General features: G+C 41.0%; 1 protein-coding gene across 2 annotated transcripts in view; it reads right to left on the bottom strand.

Moving 5' to 3' along the window:
- Positions 1 to 9075: 9075 nt before the first annotated feature.
- Positions 9076 to 20600, bottom strand: part of LOC131255377 (putative chloride channel-like protein CLC-g) — a 36824-nt gene continuing 25299 nt past the window's right edge. The window contains exons 4-8 of one of the 2 annotated variants that reach the window (XM_058256071.1): positions 13830 to 14092; positions 12263 to 12532; positions 10617 to 11745; positions 9522 to 9712; positions 9076 to 9412 (exon numbers count right to left, since the gene is read on the bottom strand). In XM_058256071.1, the coding sequence (XP_058112054.1) occupies positions 9542 to 9712; positions 10617 to 11745; positions 12263 to 12532; positions 13830 to 14092 (1833 nt within the window). In that variant the 3' untranslated portion in view covers positions 9076 to 9412; positions 9522 to 9541. Of the gene's footprint in view, positions 9713 to 10616; positions 11746 to 12262; positions 12533 to 13829; positions 14093 to 20600 lie in introns of both variants that reach the window. The other variant, XM_058256070.1, reaches the window with a different exon arrangement.

Raw genomic sequence — 20600 nt, 5'->3', positions numbered from 1 at the left:
TCTGAAATTTTGTGGAGGTGTGGCCCACCCATGGAAGTGTCACCCTTCAAAATTTCAGACCCAACGGACATTCGAGATGACCGTGGTGCGGCCTAGAGTGGCTCACCAAGCAGGGATGCCCAGGCTAGGGCGTCCAACCTTGGCGGGCCATCCAACCTGCTTTGTGGGCCCACCTAGACGTGTTGTATTCACTTTGTTCAACTGGTAGATCCCACTATAATATGTGTGGGTCACCATGGGTTAGTAACCCGTTTATATTAAATAAATTTCTGTATTCTAGCAGGCCCAGGAAATGGGTGGGCTGGAATTCCAGCAAGGGGCTCAAATTTTGCTGCATGGTTGACCTTTTTGGGGCTGATGTGGCCCATCAGATTTAAGGGAATGTTGCATATACTCTACCCTCCTTTCCTTAGACATTTTTGGGCTTAATTAGTGCCCCTTGAGGCCCACCTTTGTGGTGATATTGTAAGTTAGCATTAACTAGATTTTAGGTAGTTTTATAGGCCCAATGGACTATAAACCTCTTCCTTGAGCCCAACATTATTCAAGGGCTAACCTTATTGAATTGTGAGCCCAATGGGCCATCTATAAGCTGATTATGTGTATTGTGGGCCTTGGTGCCCTCATGAAGTACTTAATTATGGGCTGACTTGTAAGGCCCGCATTTATGCATGTTGTGGAGGGTCTTGTTAAGTCTTTGGGCTGGTATGGCAAGGCCCACACTGTCAATTTAGGCCCTACCTATATGTATTCTTGGGTTTATGGGCTGCCCTCTAAGTCTACCATAAAGCATAAATTGAATGGCTTTTGGGCTATTTCCTCAAGGCCTATTATGTGATATTATATATATGCATAGCCGCCCTTTTGTGTTAGTAATTAGGCCTTGTGGACTAAGTCCTTTTGGATAGGCCCATTGATCTTGGGCCTATACTCTCCCATCTATTGTGATGGGCTTAGGGGCAAGAATATGCAAGAAGTTGGGGGCCTTTGGCCACCTATTAAAATTGACCCTATACTTGGGCTAAAAAGTGAGGCCCAACTCACTTGTGTTAAATGTGAGAATTGCCCATGTAAATGAACTACCGGGCTGCCCATGAAGCCCACCATAACATATGGGTTTATGACCCTTATGGTTGAGCCCAAACCTCACTTGAGGGCCCACTATATGATCTATGAGATTGGACTCCAAGTATGGCCCATTAGACCATACATTGCTTAGGCCTTAGACCTTACATTACATGTGTAGTGGGCTACCTTTTGAGACCCAATTGAGGTTGGATGTCCTCCTTGGTGGCCCTAAGGTAGGCCCATAGAGGCCCTTATAGGTAGTTGAAGGTCCACCTTGGGCCTGGCTAGGACCATTCCTTTTTAAGATCATGACTCTCTCTTAGCTCGTGGGTCATCCCAAAGTATTGGGCTCCCACTAGAGGATTTTTCTTCTCCTTAGAACACCTGTCTATATGCTTAGACCTTGACCCTCCTTAAGATGGAGGATTCCATATTTCACAGGTAGCACACTTACATTCTTGTGACCCATATGCATCATTTGTATGAATTGATTGCAATGTGTGGTGATCATTGAGGGATGGAGTTTCTCCCCTCGTGCACATTGTGTGCCTGCAACTAGTGCATGATTTGTGTGTGTGACTTATGCATTGTCATCGCATTTCATGATGATACCGCCCTTGCTTCATCAGGGCCTTGCCTCCACAGGGACGTTCGTGTATGGCCGTATGTGTGGACACCGAAAATATTATTTGAGCATACCGGGTGCATAGGATGCCCATGGGTGAAATTCTCAAAACTTCCATGGTACCAAGGGAATGCTCCAACACCGTGATCGAGTGGAAACTATGAGTGCACGAGAGCCTTATACCGTTAGGCCGCGACTCTCACTGTAGTGTAGTCGGTTGGGTAGGGATGTGGCCTTATCCACCCATGAGGGAGGGCATTATTAGGCTGAGTCTGACCAGCTCGTGAAATGGGTCCGCTACCGCCAGGCCTTGATGGTGATTGGCTATCCACAGGCAAGTAGTGAGGTCTCTTATGCTCATTTGACTGTGCGGGTCTGTAGAGCAGCAGTCATTCATCAGTGTATTGAATTCCGGTGATTTTCTTATGATTGGAAACGTACTTGATATATGGTTTGAATATGAGCACTGGCATTACTTGCATCACATTAGCATTGGCTATGCAAGCCCTTCATGCATTGTCTTGGTATGGCACCCAGTACTCATTGTACGGTATTCATGATAAGCCTTCATAAGGCTAGTGATATTCACATTGAGCATGTTCTTTCCTTGTACCTCCTGCTATTCTTCTGTGCACCATTGACACACACTTACACCACCCTCTAAGCTTCTATAAGCTTATGTACAATTGATGCGTGCAAGAGACCCTAGGCAGGCGACGTAGTAGCAGAGCATGGAGTAGAGTTGAGCTCGAGGACTCCAGTGTTGCTGACCCTTTTCTCTCTTTTCCCATTATCTTATATATGTCCTTTCGGACTTGATGTAAGCTTGTAAAAGTTCAAATTCTTAGTGGATTTTGTGATGCGTATCCTTTGTTATTTCCAGAAGTACTTGCTGTGATCTTGGGTATTCTCGCATCGAAAATGATTATACTATTATGGAAATCCTCCTTGTAGGATCCCAGGATCGGAACTTACCTCAAGAGCCGAGAATGAGGTACTACGAAGGCTGTTGCAGCCAGAACCGGCCATCAGGTTCCTTGTGAGTCCGGTTACTGAGTCTGGGGCGTGATACTATTGGAGGAGAGTTAATGTTCTATAATTTTTTAGTAATCAAATATTTCATAATAACATGAGTGGATTTTTGGTCTTGGGTTATGTTTGTAGTGATCATGCGTGATACCTCAGTTGGGGCCTTCACACATAGGAGTACAATTGTCTATCAATTCATCTAGACCTAGTTTTAGGCTCGGATTGAATATATATATATATATATAGACACACGCGCGCACGCACACACACAAATTGCATTAAGTCTCCCAACCAACAGTATCCATCATGATTGGATTAGATTGACTTGATCATGTAAAAACCAAACTTACCCTCTAACCTGAAATTGGAAAAAAAAAAAAAAAACACACCTACTTTAAAGGATCTTAATGCTGGGGCTTTGATACATCTTCTATGCTACATTAGTGGCTAACATATAGGTAAGGGTGTATGGTTGAATCTTGGAAGATGAGTGGGCATGGGATGGAGGTTGGAAGATGAGGAGGCATGGCTTGGAGTAAAGCAAAAGAGTCCCAACTTGTGTGAGCCCCACCGTAATGTTTACTTGAAATCCACCCCACCTAGTGCATCACCCAATTTTAAGCGTAGGGCCCAAACCAGTCACATCCATGATTTTGGAGCACACGATTGGAAATAGTGTACAGGACATTGTCACCGTCCAAACTATCCCTTGGTGTGGCCCACCTGAATCATAATGATCTAATTTTTGAGCCCCATGCCTAAATTTTGGTGTGAAATCTAATGGTTGGAGTGGATTTCATGTAATCATCACAATGGGCCTATAAAAATCAAGGGTGGACGTCTTACTCCCAACTATTTCCTTTGGTGTGGCCCATATGACTCACAAGTCAGCCTTATTTTTTGGCCTGGACCTAGATTGGGATTATATATCTAATAGTCAGAGTGGATTTCAAATATGCATCATAGTGAGTGCCATCAAACACCAAGGATGGGCGCCCATAAAATTCCATTTCGCATATGTGAGAGAGTTAAGAGGACGCCAACCTTGATTTTCAATGGGCCCACTTGATGCATATTTGAAATCCACTCCAACCATTAGATGTGTAATCCCACTTTAGAAGTAGAGACAAAAATCATGTTGACTTGTGATTCATGTGGGCCACATCAAAGGAGACAGTTGGGAGAGAGGCATCAACCCTTGACTTCTACAGAGCCCACCGTAATGATTACATGAAATCAACTCCAGCCATTAGATGCCACTAGAACTGGGCATTGGACCGGATCGGATCGGATTGGGTCCAACTTGATCCGATCTGAAGTCTCAATGTCCTTAATCGAACTTGATCCGATCCAGGACCGAGTCCGGGTCACTGAACTCGGACCGATCTGATACATGGTTGGCCTGACCCGAACCGAGTCCGACTCGGTCAGGGAAACCGAGTTGGATCGGGTTCGGAAGTATTCGGATCGTATGAATTTAATCCAATTGTTTCACATGGTGTGATCCACTTCAGCCTTTAATATACCTCCTTTTTATATTCAAGACCTAAAATGATATGTCAAAATGGATGAACGGCTTAGATAAAACATATACATCAAGGTGGGCCCCACATGGCTATGAAAGAACTACTCGTCTATATATCCTTACTTTTATTGGATATATATATTAGATAGTTTAGTATTAACGTGCACTGCACTAAAGTGCAATGATGTTTCACAACGTTTCACGCAAGTGCAGCTGTGCACCTGACTTGTTGTATTGATGTTAGCAAGTTTTGTGGGTCTGATCATGAGGTATGTGTTATATCCAAACCGTCCATCTATTTGGCAAGGTCATCTTAAAGCTTGAAACGAAAAATAAGACAGATCTAACTATCAAACGGACCACACGAGATGTTTAACGGTGAAAATTATTCTCTGCTGCTATTTGTGATGTGGTCCAGTTGATCTTTGGATATTATTCATTTTTTGGATAATACTCTACAATGATATCTAAAAATATATGAACAGTATAGATATAATAAATACATCACTGTGGGGCCCATATAACTTTGATCTCCTTTGAACCGTTCCTACAACTCGGAACTCGAGGAGCGTCAGTCTCGTCTTCGCACGTGCCTAGCCAGCTAGCACGCTACGGAAGCGGATTGTGTACTATGTAACTCCGTACGCTATGTGCAATGAGTAAACTCTGTGGGGTCCACGATGATTTACATATTTTATCTAATTCGTCCATCCATTTTAACAGATAAGTTTATGGTTTCATCCCAAAAATGAGATATATCCAAATCTCAAGTGGACCTCACCACGGGAAATAGTGTGAATTGAAATTCTATCGTTGAAAATTTCTTGGGGCCCACAGAAGTTTTGGGTCAAGCTGATATTTGTTTTTTACCTTCATCCATGTCTGCGTAATCTTATGAACAGGTTGGATGACAAATAAAAATCACCGTGGCCCTAGCAAGGTTTCAATGGTGGAAGTCATTATTCGCATTGTTTCTTATAGTGTGGTCCACTTGAGCATTGGGAATACTTCTATTTTAGACTCAACCACTTAAATGATCTCGAAAAACGGATGGAAGGCGTGGATAACCCAATACATTCATGGTAGGCCCAACTGAGTTTACCCTGTATGAAAGAAGCGTACTAAGTAACTCAACACACAATCTTATTCCCTATTTCCCAGGCTACAGCTAGCTGGTGCGTTGGTACTGACGTTAATAGATTGTTGCTCCCTTTGTTCGGTGATCTGTGGGCCCCACCATGATGTATGTATTTCATCGATGCCGTTCATTCATTTTTACATATCATTTTAAGGCTTGATACAAAATATTAGAGGGATAAAAATCTTAGGTGGACCACACCACGAGAAAAAAATAATGATTGGATATCCTCCATTAAAATCCTCCTAAGGCTCCGGATCGGGTCGGATTGGGTTTCAGAATGGATCAGTCCAGATTGACCACGATCCAATCCCGATCCGAAAATCATTCGGATCTAAAATACATAACTCGATCTGCCCCGATCCAGGCCATCGGTTCGATTAGGATCAGGTCAGATTGGGTCTAATCGGGTCGGATCCACCGGATCGGATCTGTTTTACCCAGCTCTAGATGCAACACCAAGCTTTAGGCGTGGGGCCCAAAAATCAGGCCCATACTTGATTCAGGTGGGCCACACCAAGGGACAGTTTGGAGGGTAATGTTACCTTGTACACTATTTCCAATAGCGTCATCCACCTGAATCATGAATGGGACTGATTTTTGGACCCTAGATCTAATATAGGATAGCCCACTTGGTGGTCAAGGTGTATTTCACATAAACATTATGGTGGGCCCACCTGAGCTGCTGATCACTCATTGCTCTTTAGAATTGTTATCCATGCAAATCCTAATGAATCGGGCAAGGCTGAACGCAACAACCAAAAAAAAAAAAAGAGAGGCAAGGCTGAACTCAGGCGATGCTAAGGTCTATTGTATACAATCCAAGCCCAGCGGAATTAATAAGCGGGCTTGAATTTTAATCCATCGCCTAGTACTCTAGCCCAAGTCCGACCCAAGGTGGGCCAGCTCGACCCATTTGATGGGGTTTTTCTCATGGTCGACCGGTCATGAGCCTTACACGACCGGTCGAGGGCTAGTGCACGACTAGTCGTGGAGTCGAGCCCTACTCGACTCAAAGTCCAGTGACTTTGGGTTATTTTTTTTTCAGGGTGCTCGATCGGTCGTGGCCTCGTCTCGACCAGTCGTGGTTACGCAGATTCGTTCCGCGATTTTGCGGATTGCAGAAATCTGAGTCCTTTTGCAACTGGGATGTGGAAAGGAGTTTCCTAAAACTATAAATAGAGGTTCCTAGGATTTTTCTAGATATATGAAAAACATAAGAGGGCTATCAAAGGTGTGAGAAAAAGAGAGAAAGAGAGAGAGGAAGCTTGTAGAAGGGAGGTTATGCTCATGGAGGTTATGCACTGTGCAATTTATATCTTAGCGCTTTTACGTCCTCGTAATTGGTGAGATCTCTCCATTTTTCCTTTTATTCTCTCATTGTTTATGCACTCTTGTGTGAGTGAAGACAGTTGTAATGTTCTACTTCATAGTGGATTGTTGATCTAGACGAGGTCCCGTGGTTTTTACCTCTTTAAGGGTTTTCCATGTAAAAATCTCTTATGTGGTGTGTGATTTATGCTTTAATTTATTTCATTGCTTTATTATCATAATTCTGGTTTGTTTCGGGAGGCTAGATCCTAAGGTTTAGTGCAAGGCTCCCAACACCATTAACAGCCCTACACAAGTTATTGGGTTCACATGTTAAGATTCAGATGAGACTTAATGTACTTCAACCAAGATTCAACTTGTTGCTCGGAACTAAGTTTAGCTAGATCTCACCTTTAAGATGCTCCATCAAGCTCAAATTAGTTGGTCAATATCATTAAATGTTTTCAAAAGATTTAATGATGAATTTCAACCGATGGATTTTTTAAATTGTAGATTAGTTCAAATTAGTTCTTATCAAACTTAACGGAAATTTTACTCTCCATTTTAGAGCCTTGCATGGTTTATAGAGGCATGGATTGGATGTCATAATAAAGTAGAAGGACATAAGTTTATTTGGACACGTGAATTATGTAGGAAGATGAACTTTTAATGACATAAGACATACTGAATTGTGGTAGAGCACTATGAAAGGTATTTAACTTGAAACTCTAGATCTCTTCTTATATGTAGATCCTATTTTTGAAAAGGAATAAATTCCAAAGCCAAAATGACCCACCCCTAAGGAGAAAGAAAAGAGAGATCTCTTACAATCTCCTTGATGGCCCATGTAATCGACATCTTTCATTCTTCCAACCACTCTCTACAACCCCATAGTGTAGGGATTGGTTCGTCTTATAAAAAAAACTCACGGACATAAGATATGATCTTAATCATTGAAGGACTTTTTATTTTGGTTATATCTAGATAGAGTATTGATAATCTATCGTGAAAAAAAATAAATTTGTAAAGGTTTTACACTTTCATCTTTAGAAAATCACTACAAAGTTCTATTGTAACCTGATATTCTCAAGTATCCTAAATTCCATAGTCACTTAGGTATAATGTATCATTGATCTTGATTGTAGTTATCTTGTGTATTTCAATAAATCAGTGAAGAACTGGGATGGTTTAATCTCCACCATCAGGTCATTGTTCCATTTTTTTTATAAAAAGCCCTGCACCACATGAGAGTAGACGGATAAACATTTGTTTTACAAGTTCTACTATTAAGCCTGATTGGATATTTGTATTGGAGGATTGCATCAAGTCTCCTAAACAAGGTCATCATGCACAGATTTGATTGATTTAATCATGCACTAGCTTAGACTTATCCTTTGATTGGAATCTACAAAATTGATCTTATTCTTAATATGACTTTGATGCATTTACTGACGCCATAACACATGGTTGACACACGGATGAGAATGAATACATGCATCAAGGTTAAGGACCCTTGACCTTCGCTGCGGACTTCTTATATGATGATTATCAAAACTCCGTCAAGATTATCTTTGTTGGCCCACACATTTGGAAGTTTTGAAATGATTTTCCAAAGGTTTTTAGACATTGGATCTTTTGTTCGAATCGCTAATTTTAGCTTTGTCATACTTTGATGGACAACCAATGGTCATATGAACTATTAGTAACCCATGGACGACTGCAATGGTGGGGGGACATGGTCTATTTAGGTGCATGGATTGATGTGGGGTATGCACTTTTTATGTAGGGTGTACAGCGAAGTGCATGAGATGGTGGACTACGATACTTACAATGGGGCACCATGATTCCAACCCCTTTTTGTGTAGCCCTGGCACAGAGAGAGAGAGAGAGAGAGAGAGAGAGAGAGAGAGAGAGAGAGAGAGAGAGAGAGCCCTACAATAAGATCTAGATTTTGTTGGCATCCAATTCTCTTTGAAGATAGATCATGGAGAGACTTCTTGGTTTTGAAAAAGAATAGCATTGGCAATAGCTCCTTTTGTCGCGTCAATCTAGGGTCTTAAATCTGGGTCATCCATTTTGGTTTATTGTTCTAGAATCTAGAAAGTACGCATTGGGTAAATCCTAATTCAGAAAAGTAAGTTTCTGTTTATGTTCTTCAAAACCCCATCAAGCTGCTGCTTCCTCATGTTACCATGCCAAACGCATGTGATGATCACAATGGTTGATCTGATGGGACAACACACAGGTAATCCATACATGAAGAGACAAGAACATTGATCACAATGGAAATCTGATCAATGCTTGCAAATGAATGGTTGAAAGTATTGATCAACGTTCAAGAACAAAAGTCATACAATATGGATGGTCAGAGTTGTCCGATCATCGTAAGTTTAGGCTTATAGCCCATCCATTTAGTGAAGGACCAAGTCAACAATCAACCACATGGTGGCTCATGCGAACCTAACATGCAACTCTGATGGGCAGACATTTTTGGGGAGTGGTCCATCCACACGAGTCCAATCATACCAACGATCTGGATAACCGTACCATGGGACTGTACAAATTGAAAACCTGAGCATATATTATGCATCCTTCAATTGAGGATTCTGTAATTATTCCTCACTGTGGGAAGGGAAGAAGAGCTGCTTTCATAAAAGTGCTGTGTTGACTATCTCGCTGGTGGCAAAGAGAGAAACAGGAGATCTGGGAGCCGATCCTTTTCATAAGCAAATATTATGAAAAATAAATGGAAAAGAAAGAATTTATGGAAAGAAAAACCTTTTAAAAAAAGAGTTTATATGAAGATAAAAGAATTTCAAACTTACATAAGAATTGTTTTTACGAATCAAGGGTTGGGTCCGACAAGGCTCTGTTGAGATTTCCTAAATAATTTGAGCAGATTGATGTGCCGGAACCGCAGTCGCTTCCACCTGCTCCTCTGCAAGAATGGATGCAATCCCAATATATGCTGCGGCATGAAGTCATGCCTCGTCAATATGCCCACAACAGGTGCTCTCTGCAGTAGGTTAAAAAACAGCACAACCCTTATTAGAGCTAAAAGGACTAATGCAATATACAAGCATTCATGTTTTCATACCATCAACCTGAACCATATGAACAGATAACAAGCTCATGAAGAAGAGCCCTGATATTGTGCATCACAGGGGAAAGATACGCAAATGTTCATCAGGCAGGCCCCACCATGTACATGTTGTGGCACGCAGGCCATGGGTGTGCAGAAAAGGGTACTAAAGAGAGTTGACTAATGGTACACATTGCCCCAAGCTATCCTTTCCATGATCCAGGGTGTTTGACAAAAAAAAACAAAAAAAGGACAGAACACTAGTCAGCAATAGCATGTCCATGACCAGCTAGCCGTGACAATATGCCATGGATTGCCAGTCACGACACAACTTTTCTCAAATCCAAACAATGCCCTAAGAGTAATACAAAGACTGCTTACGACAAAAATGTCAAATGCTAACAGCTAATATCATAGTTAATTAGTCATCAAGCACTCAGTTTCTACACGTGGCATACATGTATGAGATCTTGCCTGTTCATCTTCTGTATCCTACCATGGAGTTCAGATGAGCCTAGCCATTGATTGGGATATTTCCCATTATATGCCATCTGTTTGTTGCAGCAGGCCATTTGGAACCTGCAAAGAGTCCCCCATTCAGTGGATGGGATCACTGGACCAGTGTGATTTTTAAGGTACCAAGCCACAGCAGGGCCCTATAGGTGAAAGGTCCAACGTCTGATACACGTTCCATATGCACGGGTACTAAATTCTTGAAAATAAACTTGGAATTGATAGCACTGGAAGCTCTCCACAAGCAAAGAACTACCAACAGCAGTAGGATAATGGAAGTAAGAATCGCAGAGGTGGTGAAAATGCATGAGAAAATATCACTTACACCAGAAGACTTGGGAACCACCAACAAGTGCCTCAGACCAACTTCTCGGAAAAGTATAAGTGCTTTCGCTAGTGACATCGTCTCCACAACAGTATAAGGTGACGTGTTTGTAAATGGATGCAAATCAATGAACATTTCCATCTCTTCAGCAGTCAGTTCTATATCTTCTATCTGGTCATGCCTGCCCGAACCACGTTTCGCGAAATCCTCAGCTGAGAATTGCCTCGAGGCATCAATGCTGGCGAGCATGCGAGCATGCAAGAAATCTTTCTTCTTCAATAGTACTAGAAGATGGGCCCGGAGGACAAGGCCAAACAACACAGGTGAATCCGAAAATGGGGGCTCATCGATCACAGGGAACCCATGATGCCTTGTAGCTTTGAGGACATGGACTATATTGCCAACCTTCTCAATGCCATTAAAGAACTGCAACGGGCCCGTGATAACATCGCTGACCATCAGTTGCCTCATGTATGGCTCTGCATGAGTTTCTAGATAAGGAAATCCCTTCAGCTTCACAAGCACATCATAGATATTGCCGTTAAAGATGTCGGCCACAGTTTTGGAAATGAGCAAAACCAGCATGACCAAAGGCAGCAGCAACAGATTGTTAGTCAGTTCCAGGAGAATAATGCACAAGGACACAGTATTTCTCATTGATCCGCCAAGAAAGGAGGCAGACCCAAGCACTGCGAAGAGGCCATGATCGAGATTTGAATGTGAACCCATCAGCATCCCCACAAAGCGTCCATAAGTTGCACCCGTCAAGATAACCGGCACAAAAAGACCAGAAGGCACCACAATGCCGTAACTCAAGATACCAAGGAAAAAAGAGGAAATGAAAAACAAGAGGATGGATAAGTATTGGAACTCATTGTTCGTGCCAGAACTGTAAAGGTTCCTAATGGCATCATCGTTTGTGTTGAAAAATAGGCTGGCAAGATCATTGTAGTGACCAGGCAGGCATTGGAACTTCTTGAAATTACCAGACCTGCCGATTGTTGGGCAGGCTTCTGGTGATTCAGCAGGGCAAGGTCTACAAGGTGCAAGCCATGGCAACCCAAACAGGCAACAGGAAGTGAATATTGAAACTGAGCAAGCAAGAAGCAATTTATAGGCAGTGCCTTTCCTGAAACAGGAAGGAATTAGCAAGGAATTAATAAGAAATGCATTCAATGCTTCTACAGCTAAGACTAATTATATGATTCTTAACCTAAGGATATGCATAGTATCCTCAGGTCATCAGTTTGAACACATGGGGCCCATGGTTCAGTGGTCAAGACTGTTCATCATATGGGCCCAAACATGGTGGGACAGGCACCAAATATCACAGATTAAATACTCCCATTCAACCAATGATTTTAGTTGGATGCAGACTGTTGCCAACTTTCTTTTCTTAAACTCCTATTGACAGGCCCCTCAATGGAGGTGATAGGATTTTCCATCAAGGAGAATTTTGGTTCATGGTCCATCCACCGTGGGTCACGTGAGATAAATGGTCTGAACTTTGAATCACCAAACCTGGGGTCCCAATGTTACAAACTACGGAACCGAGGATAATATATGTATCATTGAGTCAAGGGTTGGATGATTCCACTACATACTGATTCAAGTGTCACCAATACAGAGAGAGGACTAGTGCGTACTCATTGATGAAATTGTAAATCCGAATAACCCTCTCCAGAAGAAAGTTATAGATACTCCCCAGTATTCCTCCAATAATTCCTAGAACAATCACCGGAGGTAAGTCGGTGAGGTGATAACTGATATTTGCTGCGGTCACATCGAACATTATCAGCCCCCCTTTTCCAAATAAGCCGCACTTGTCACTGTTACAGGTGTCAATCAATGCCCGAAGCACAACAGCAACAATAGCGGTTGTGAAGAATGCTCTCCAAAGAAGCGCACTTCTCCACCTGCAGCACAGATGCTCCATTTCAACATTATGATTTAATGCAAAAGATGTTAACTGTTCAAAGACCCATCAGCAACTTACGGCTGCAAGGGATTCAATCAGTTCGTTTTCAGCACCCAACTCTATTGGGCGGCAGAGGATTGGAGTTAACAGAAAATAGGAAGAGCTCTGAGTTTTTCTGTATTGCTGCATTTCGGAAAGGAAATTCAAATTTTGAGCTAGTTTATATAACAAAAGGAAAACATTCCTAGTATCTTGTTTATCATCGGTGTGCTTGGATGCAGTATCAGATTGAACCATAGTTCCAAAACTTGGTGACTCGATTCAAAACTTGGACAAGTCATCTCGACTCAATGAGATTTCGAGCCATCACTGTGAAACTCGTTAGCAAGCCAGACTCAATTCTGACTAGTCAAGTTGACTAGCTAACTCAGTCAACTCAACGCGACAAGGAGAGAATCATACTGAGTCACATGGTTATTCATGGGCTTTTTTTTAAATGAACAAAAAGTAAATGCTGTGAACAACATTCGAACAGTACACAACAGTTTGGAGGGGAACATTGTTACGATATCATCCAGTCTCACCATGTTTCCTTTTAAGTAAGACCATTTTTTAGCTATATTATTTAAATCTCTATTATTGCTTCAATCATTTCTCAACTTCATTATTAGATACCAAGTCGAACAAGTTGAGTCTTCAAGTCAACTCAAACTGGCCGCATATAGAGTAAAGTTTTTGAGTTTTGAACTATGTATTGAACTGCAATAATTATATCAATAAAGTGACTAGGCTCCAAATTGCAATTTATTTCATTTCCAAATTGGACTCAAAAGGTACACAACCATAGTTTGTGGGCTACTTACTATTATAATAGAAAATGTCATTACAATTTTTTTTGGATGCCAACAGGGTGTCCCCGCCCCCTTTTGAGGCAAGACTATTCCCTGCAGATGCATGCAATCGCCTGCCAACCACATGCATCGGGTAATCCATGGGGAGGAGACTCGAACTCAGAAATGCCATTACAATTGGGGCACAATTTGGAGATTCCTCTTGTTGAACTGAATATTCAGAATTATACTGAGTGTTGGAACCAAACACAGCCTTGGTCTTCTTTGCCATATTGACCTGAATCATTTATTGATTGGCCTAGTTAAAAAGTCCAGATCACTAAATGCACCTCCCAATGTTGAATAAACAGGCTCATATAGATGTGTATCATAGTCAGATCTTGGAATGTAAAAATGACAAAATAAATGAAGTACACAGGTTTAAAAATATATATATATATATACCATGATGACACTTCTTCAAGAGCAAATAGTACACCACCAACAGGTGCACGGAAAGCAGTGGCTATTCCAGCAGCTGATCCACAGGTTACAAGATCACGCCTGTCTCTGTCATTTTTGAAATACCGTAGCCATCTGCATGTCAAGCCATATTTTTTGGACCCACCCTGGCCGAGCAGTGCTGCAATGCATGCACCAATATGTACCAAAGGCCCTGCCTTTCCAACATGCAGAGACGCCGATACAGCACAAATGCTACCAAGAATCTGTGATTGAATCAAAATACAGGTAAGGCCTTTACCCCTTCTAAAATCTGGTGTTTTACTCTTCGGAAAGATAACATGTGTCATAACCAAGTGCACGGTGATGAAAACTAATAGATAACTGCCTTTCGTACAAAAATATGTATTGGATAATATACAGAAACGCAATAACTAGACATATATCACCAGCAAACATAGTCTTTAAACAGAAGTGAATAGATCGCCACCAAATAGCTATTTTGTAATGTCTAAATAGGATGCACACAGAGAAGTTTAGAGGGATATGAGTTGAATTCTTCCCAAGCATTGCAATCTGAAAACCTGGGAAACTGAGACAAGAAACACTGCAAACTTTACTATCAAGGAACAGAATTTTGTGCACAAAGTGAGAAAAAAAAAAAAAAAATTCGAAATCCTTGAAATGCTGTGCCTACAGAGACTAGCACCATTCATTATGACGACCGAAGAAGAGTTTGCACACTCACCATTTGAATCAGTTCTGGAAGATGGATCATGAGCTACCAGAATAAATGAATGCATGCAATCATGTCAATGATTACTAAAGAACTCACATGCATAGACTCATTCATACACAATATTAGCATATAAATAGATAGGAAAGAGAACTGAGAACCTACACACTTTCAGGTAACCAACAAATAAGCATTCTGCCTCTGGCAGCAAAACTTATGTAGGCAAATAAAACAAACTTCCTAGTGTACAACCAGTTGCAGATGATAAATCCTCTATGGAACTAGAGATGACTAGGAACCCATGTTAAAAGATGACACTTGATGTGACAATAGGGCACTTGCTGAATTGCCCACTACACGTGTTAAGCATTTTCAAAGTGCATCATTTTAGAAACCTAAACATATCGGCTTTATTTTTTTTTTAAGGAAAAGCATTTAATAAGACAAGACACGTTACCTTCCCTGTGAAAAAACTTTGAAACAATGCCTCACCTCTAGTTCTGGTCCCAAATAGAGCAGGAAAAGAAAAATGAAATGGGCTTAGATATGTCATTCGACATTCTTTGTTTGCACAGAGGTAAGAGACTTTAGTCAACTCTTTGTAGCATTGACTGGAGATAGAGAAGCATGGGCACTTGCTGTGAGACATGGTGGGTGGGTTGTAGGGTATATGGCACCTTAATGCAGGGGCATTTCACACTACGCTCGAGTGGGGTTGCCTATGGGATGCAAGGGCACACTCGGGGTGGGCAGCTTGTGTGAGGTGGGCCCCATCTGTGTGAAGTGGGTAGCTCGTGTGAAGCGAAACCCATGTGAAGTGGGGCCCACGAGGGGCATTCGGCCGAGGCCCTAACCCATGCGATGTGGGGCCTGGGCTATGAGATAAATGGATTGATTCGCCATGCTCTATCAGTTCAAGCTTTTAGAGCAAGTGGTTAATTGTCCTATATCAAAGTGGTATCAAAGCGGGAGGTCTCATGTTCGAGACTCCTCACCAAGGGTGACTAATGCAAGGGCATTTTCACACTGGGCTCAAGGGCACAACTTCTCATGTACATACTAGATCCTCCTGAGCAAGTATTGAGTCAACTCGCCCTTGTATGTCATGTGCAATATTCATGTTCCTTTAGTGAGATTGAGAAGAAAGAGAATATGAGGAGAAGCACGAAAAAGAGAGATGAGGCAAAAGAGGTGGTGACACCCCAAGCCTCTCCGCATACTTAGGGCTTATGTGACAGTACAAAAATACCCACCATGCTTAAGATATTAGATAAACTAAAACCCATTTGCTTAAACTTTATTTTACCACATCACCTTTAAGGACTAAAGATGAAAACAATAACATGAAATAACAAAAACCACAATCTCAATGTGAGGTGGACCACATGTGAGATCATGATCTGTCAAACTCAACACTCCCCCTTGAGTTGGAGCATATATATTATGAATACCCAGCTTGACAAAGAGACGATCCAAATGAATGCAACCAAAAGCTTTAGTGAATACATCCGCCAACTAATTGTGAAACTTGAGGAACGGCATACAAATTTTCTTACTTGCAACAGTTCCCTCTGATGAAGCGACAGTCAACTTCAATGTACTTGGTTCTTTCGTGATAAACCACATTATTAGTAATATGAGAAGTGGCGTGATTATCACAAAATAATATTCATGGGAACATCAACCATAAGCCCAAACTTACTCATTAATATACTCAACCAAACAAACTCACATGTAACATGAACCATTTTCCTGTACTCTCCACTTATACAGACCACCTCACTTTGCTTTTACTTCTTCATGTAATTAGTTTACCTCCTACAAAGTTACAGTAGCCTGCAGTAGATCGTTTATCTAATGTAGAACCAGCCCAATTTGCATCTGAATACCCTTCTACTTGAAGATGGCCATTGCACTTATACAAAATATCATAATCAAGAGCACCCTTCAAGCATCAAAGCATTCGAAACACAACTTCCATACAAGGAACATAGACAGCCTACATAAATTGACTGACCACAGAGTGATATAAGGTCAAGTGATCATTAAGTAAATTGATTTTCCACCTAGACAACAATGTCTTCCTGAATCATCAATCAATTCCCATATCCACATTAAGTTTCTGATTTCGGTACATAAGAGTTTCGACTAGTTTAGCTCCAAAAGGACACACTTCGCCACAAATTTCATCGCCTTGGACAGCTTCCTAGAGCACATGCGAGAGTTGAGAGAGCTCATCAACTCTAGGGAATGTTCCAAGTGAAATCAAAGCGGCATGCAGTGTTCAAATTATCTCCGATATTATCTTTATCTCCAGCTTGGTGACATCGATAACACTGGTAGCGATACTGATAACACTGGTAGTATTAGAAATTTTAGGTATTAGCAATGTATCGCTAAGTATCGCCAACGTATCAATATCACTAATGTAATTACCAATATTTTCAACTATGTAAATTCTAGGTGTCGCTTGTATTGCCAATGCATCGCCAACATTTTCGATTATGTATTTTCTAATTAATGCTTGTATCATAATTGTATCGATGATATTTCAACAATATCACCAACATATTGATTTCATCAAAATTTTGTTTATTATAATTTTTTTTTCATGGGCATATGGTTATATGTAGTGTTCAATTTGTCATTGATAATATTAATAATATTTTGATATTATTGATATCACAACATGTGGGATATTGAGACCACAATCTTTCGTTTCCTTTCCAATTGTTGATGATTTCTTGGTGAAATATCATGTGTTGTTGATATTTTGCATTATCGATAGATGTTTGGATAGTTAAATAAGGCAGATGGGACGGTTGGACTGATTTCTTATAACAGTAAATACTTTTAAGGCCCCATTACATAGAAATTTGCTATATATGCATTCTTTTTACAATTTTTTTATTTCTAAATATGCAAATAAGTACATTTAAACATGTCCTAAAGTTTCGCTGAAAATTCCACCATTTTTCCCATGTTTCCCCGCATTTCCGGTTATTAACGATATTATTGGCTATATCGAGATTGTTTCCGTATACCTAGCCAGCGAAACTTGTAGTGATACCGATACTTCGAACACTGGAGGCATGAGAGCAAAATGAGGGATCAATGAACTTATTTTAAGTAGCCCTTCTAAGACCGCATGCAAGGTGTGGGTATTTTGGAGCCCATATATATAATGCTATGGATGATGGATAACGAGACATATCTAGCGATTGATTCTTTTTATGAGTCCATGAGGGTCATAAAAGATACCATCAAAGAAAAATCCCCTAATTCATATAAATAGGTGCATAAAATAATTAATGACCGCTGGAAGAGGACACTTGACCATCCACTTCACAACGATGGTAAACGATGGTAAGTAATTAAATAAGTTAGATTTAATTTTCCATATGTTTCAATACTTTACTGGTTTTTTGCATAGCATGGACTCTTATGGCCCTTTTCTTGTACTAATATGTGAATATGTGCACTATGTTCATTTTTAGGATAGTTCCTGAATCACGAGTATCACTATAGTTGTAGACTCATTGAGGATAACAGCTTAAAGAATGCGTTGCACGAAGTATATAAGAAGTTATTCTCCAACTCTCCGGGAAAAGCTAATTTTAATAACAGGTAAACATGTTTTGCATTTAGCTTTGGTTTAAGGTCTTGCAACGCTTCACATTCATTATTAATATTAAATGACATCCACATATTGTCGCCTTCCGCAATGCAACAGGTAAGTTTGGGTGCGAACGTGCGAGACCATCGAGGAAGACAACGATGCCATGTGACTTGTTACGTTAATTAAATCTTAAAAGTTAGTTTTCAATTTTCATATTTTAAAACTACGTGTGGAACTAAGGAAAAAATGATCAATTTCGTAGGTGAATGGTAGAACATTTACAGGAGCAACTGCAAGACATTGCAGTGACTGGCTATTCGTGTGCTTACACAGACAGAGTCCTCATCACCATGTGAAGATTGGAGCACCTTCTCTCTCATTCACACCAACAAGTAAAACAGAGTGGGTTACAAGAAGCTTTAGAAGTTAGTTTACTACCATTACAACAAGAAAGGTTGTTATGTGCAGAAGGTAGAAGAAAAGCAAAGGACTCATTGGACTAGATGATGATTGGTCATCATGCATACTATGGAGATACAGAGGACCCACTTTACGAGTGGGTTAAGTTAGATGACTTGGATCGAGCAGATGGCCAACCAAAGTCACATGTAACAAAGAGGGCGGCGTTACAAGTCATTGATGTTGACGCTCATGTAGAGAAGGCTAGATCTGCCTTCGAAGACCCATTGAAGAGGAATGCAGAGGGCAGTAAGTAGTAGTCACTGTCTCAACGGATATGTGGTGGCCACACTTTATCTGACACTAAGAGCGATGGAGGTATGAGCTTGATGATGATAATGACAATGGTGATGATGGCAGTGGCAACGAGGCTAGTGGCGGTGCTGATGTACGTGACAAGAGTGGGACTCAGCCTCCGAGTTCAGACCCAATCTATAAATCAAAGTCAGAGTCAGAGGCCATTTAGTGTAACGTCTCAGAAAAATCCATACAAAGACCCGAGGACCACCTCAGGCAGAAATCACTAAGGACCAAATTCTTTAGAAATTAGACGAGAATTAACTAAGTGTTAAACTAGATTATCTGTGAAATTAGCCCTAACCACTTTAAATACGAACTACAAGACCCAAAACTAGCAGAATCGTTAACGCTACTTTACCTAAAAACGTAGGATCAATTTCAAAACCCAGTTGCTCTTGGGAGCATCATGAAACTCCGTATCGGACCTGGACCGCGCGTCGAAAGTCCGATTACCTCAAAACTATACGGTTATGACCGCCTTGCTAGGCTTGACAACCACCTAGAAAATCAAATCCTATTAGTAACCAGAAACGCACAACTTGAACCCGGAGCGAAGTGTGTGACAAACGCAAATATCTTTAGGAAATGAACTAAAACTTAAGTGAATTGAGTCGTTCGCTTGCGGGCCAAATCTAAGGATTCAGACCGTCAGAATCTGACCCAATTACACCCTCGGATCAGGGAAAATTTCTAACACATGCCAGTGCACTTGTGGCTCTGATCGAGTACCGGTGACCATTGAACTGAAACTAGTCCCCCACGACCGATCTACTGATCCGATCGAACCGAGATCTTAACCTGGCATAGATCTAATGTCTGGGAGCTTACTCCTGATCGTATGCAGAAAATGGGCCTCCAGATGTGCTTCGTTAGACCGAAACGGCCACTCCTTGGCTATAACCTAAGTATACCATGGCCCTGGGTCCATTCCTATCAGTTCTGGGCCTATATAAGGGCCTTAAACCCTCTCTCTCCCTTCACATACGAATTTGCAAACCCTAGGAAAGAGAAGAGAGCAAAGAGAGAGGAAAGAGAGAGTAAGAGAGAAAGCAGGAGAGAGTTCCTGGGATTCGATCCCATCGCTCCACGTGCTGAATCGGCATGTCTGTATCGCTATACCGGCGATTCTGATCCTGTTGTGGGGTAAGAAATCCTAACCCTAATCTGTTTTAGATATCCAAATAGAGGAAATGATGAAATAGCTAACCTATTTCATACTATAGGTTGTCGTTGTGCTGTAGACAAAGACTTAGTGTTTAAGCTGAGTTGGTTACAAGTCTACCGGTGAAAGGTGCGGACTATAAACGTTTAGGTTATGGTTTTCAAGGCTTTCAATGTCAGTTAATGATTTATGACTGACTTGATTGCTATCATATGTGCTTAGATACGTTGTTTTCCGTATATTACACACATATGTAAACTATGTTGATTTTAAATGCATTTCATGTGTTTGTTAAAATGTTTGAATGGGTATGGAATTATGATTTGTGCTTGTCATGATTTATGTTTGAGAATACATGATTGATGTACGTGTGGCAACTCCCTTGTGAAAGGATTTGCTATAATATACATTATTAACTGATATATTGCATGTATGTTCATATGTGTAGTCTAAGTTTTGATAAAATGCTTGAATGAGAAAGTGCTTGTTGAAATTTAT

This window comes from Magnolia sinica, chromosome 9, assembly GCF_029962835.1.
Source record: "Magnolia sinica isolate HGM2019 chromosome 9, MsV1, whole genome shotgun sequence".
In the NCBI taxonomy this organism is placed as follows: Eukaryota; Viridiplantae; Streptophyta; class Magnoliopsida; order Magnoliales; family Magnoliaceae; genus Magnolia; species Magnolia sinica.
The sequence above is the reverse complement of the archived record's forward strand: the minus strand, read 5'-3'. Positions and strand labels throughout refer to the sequence as shown.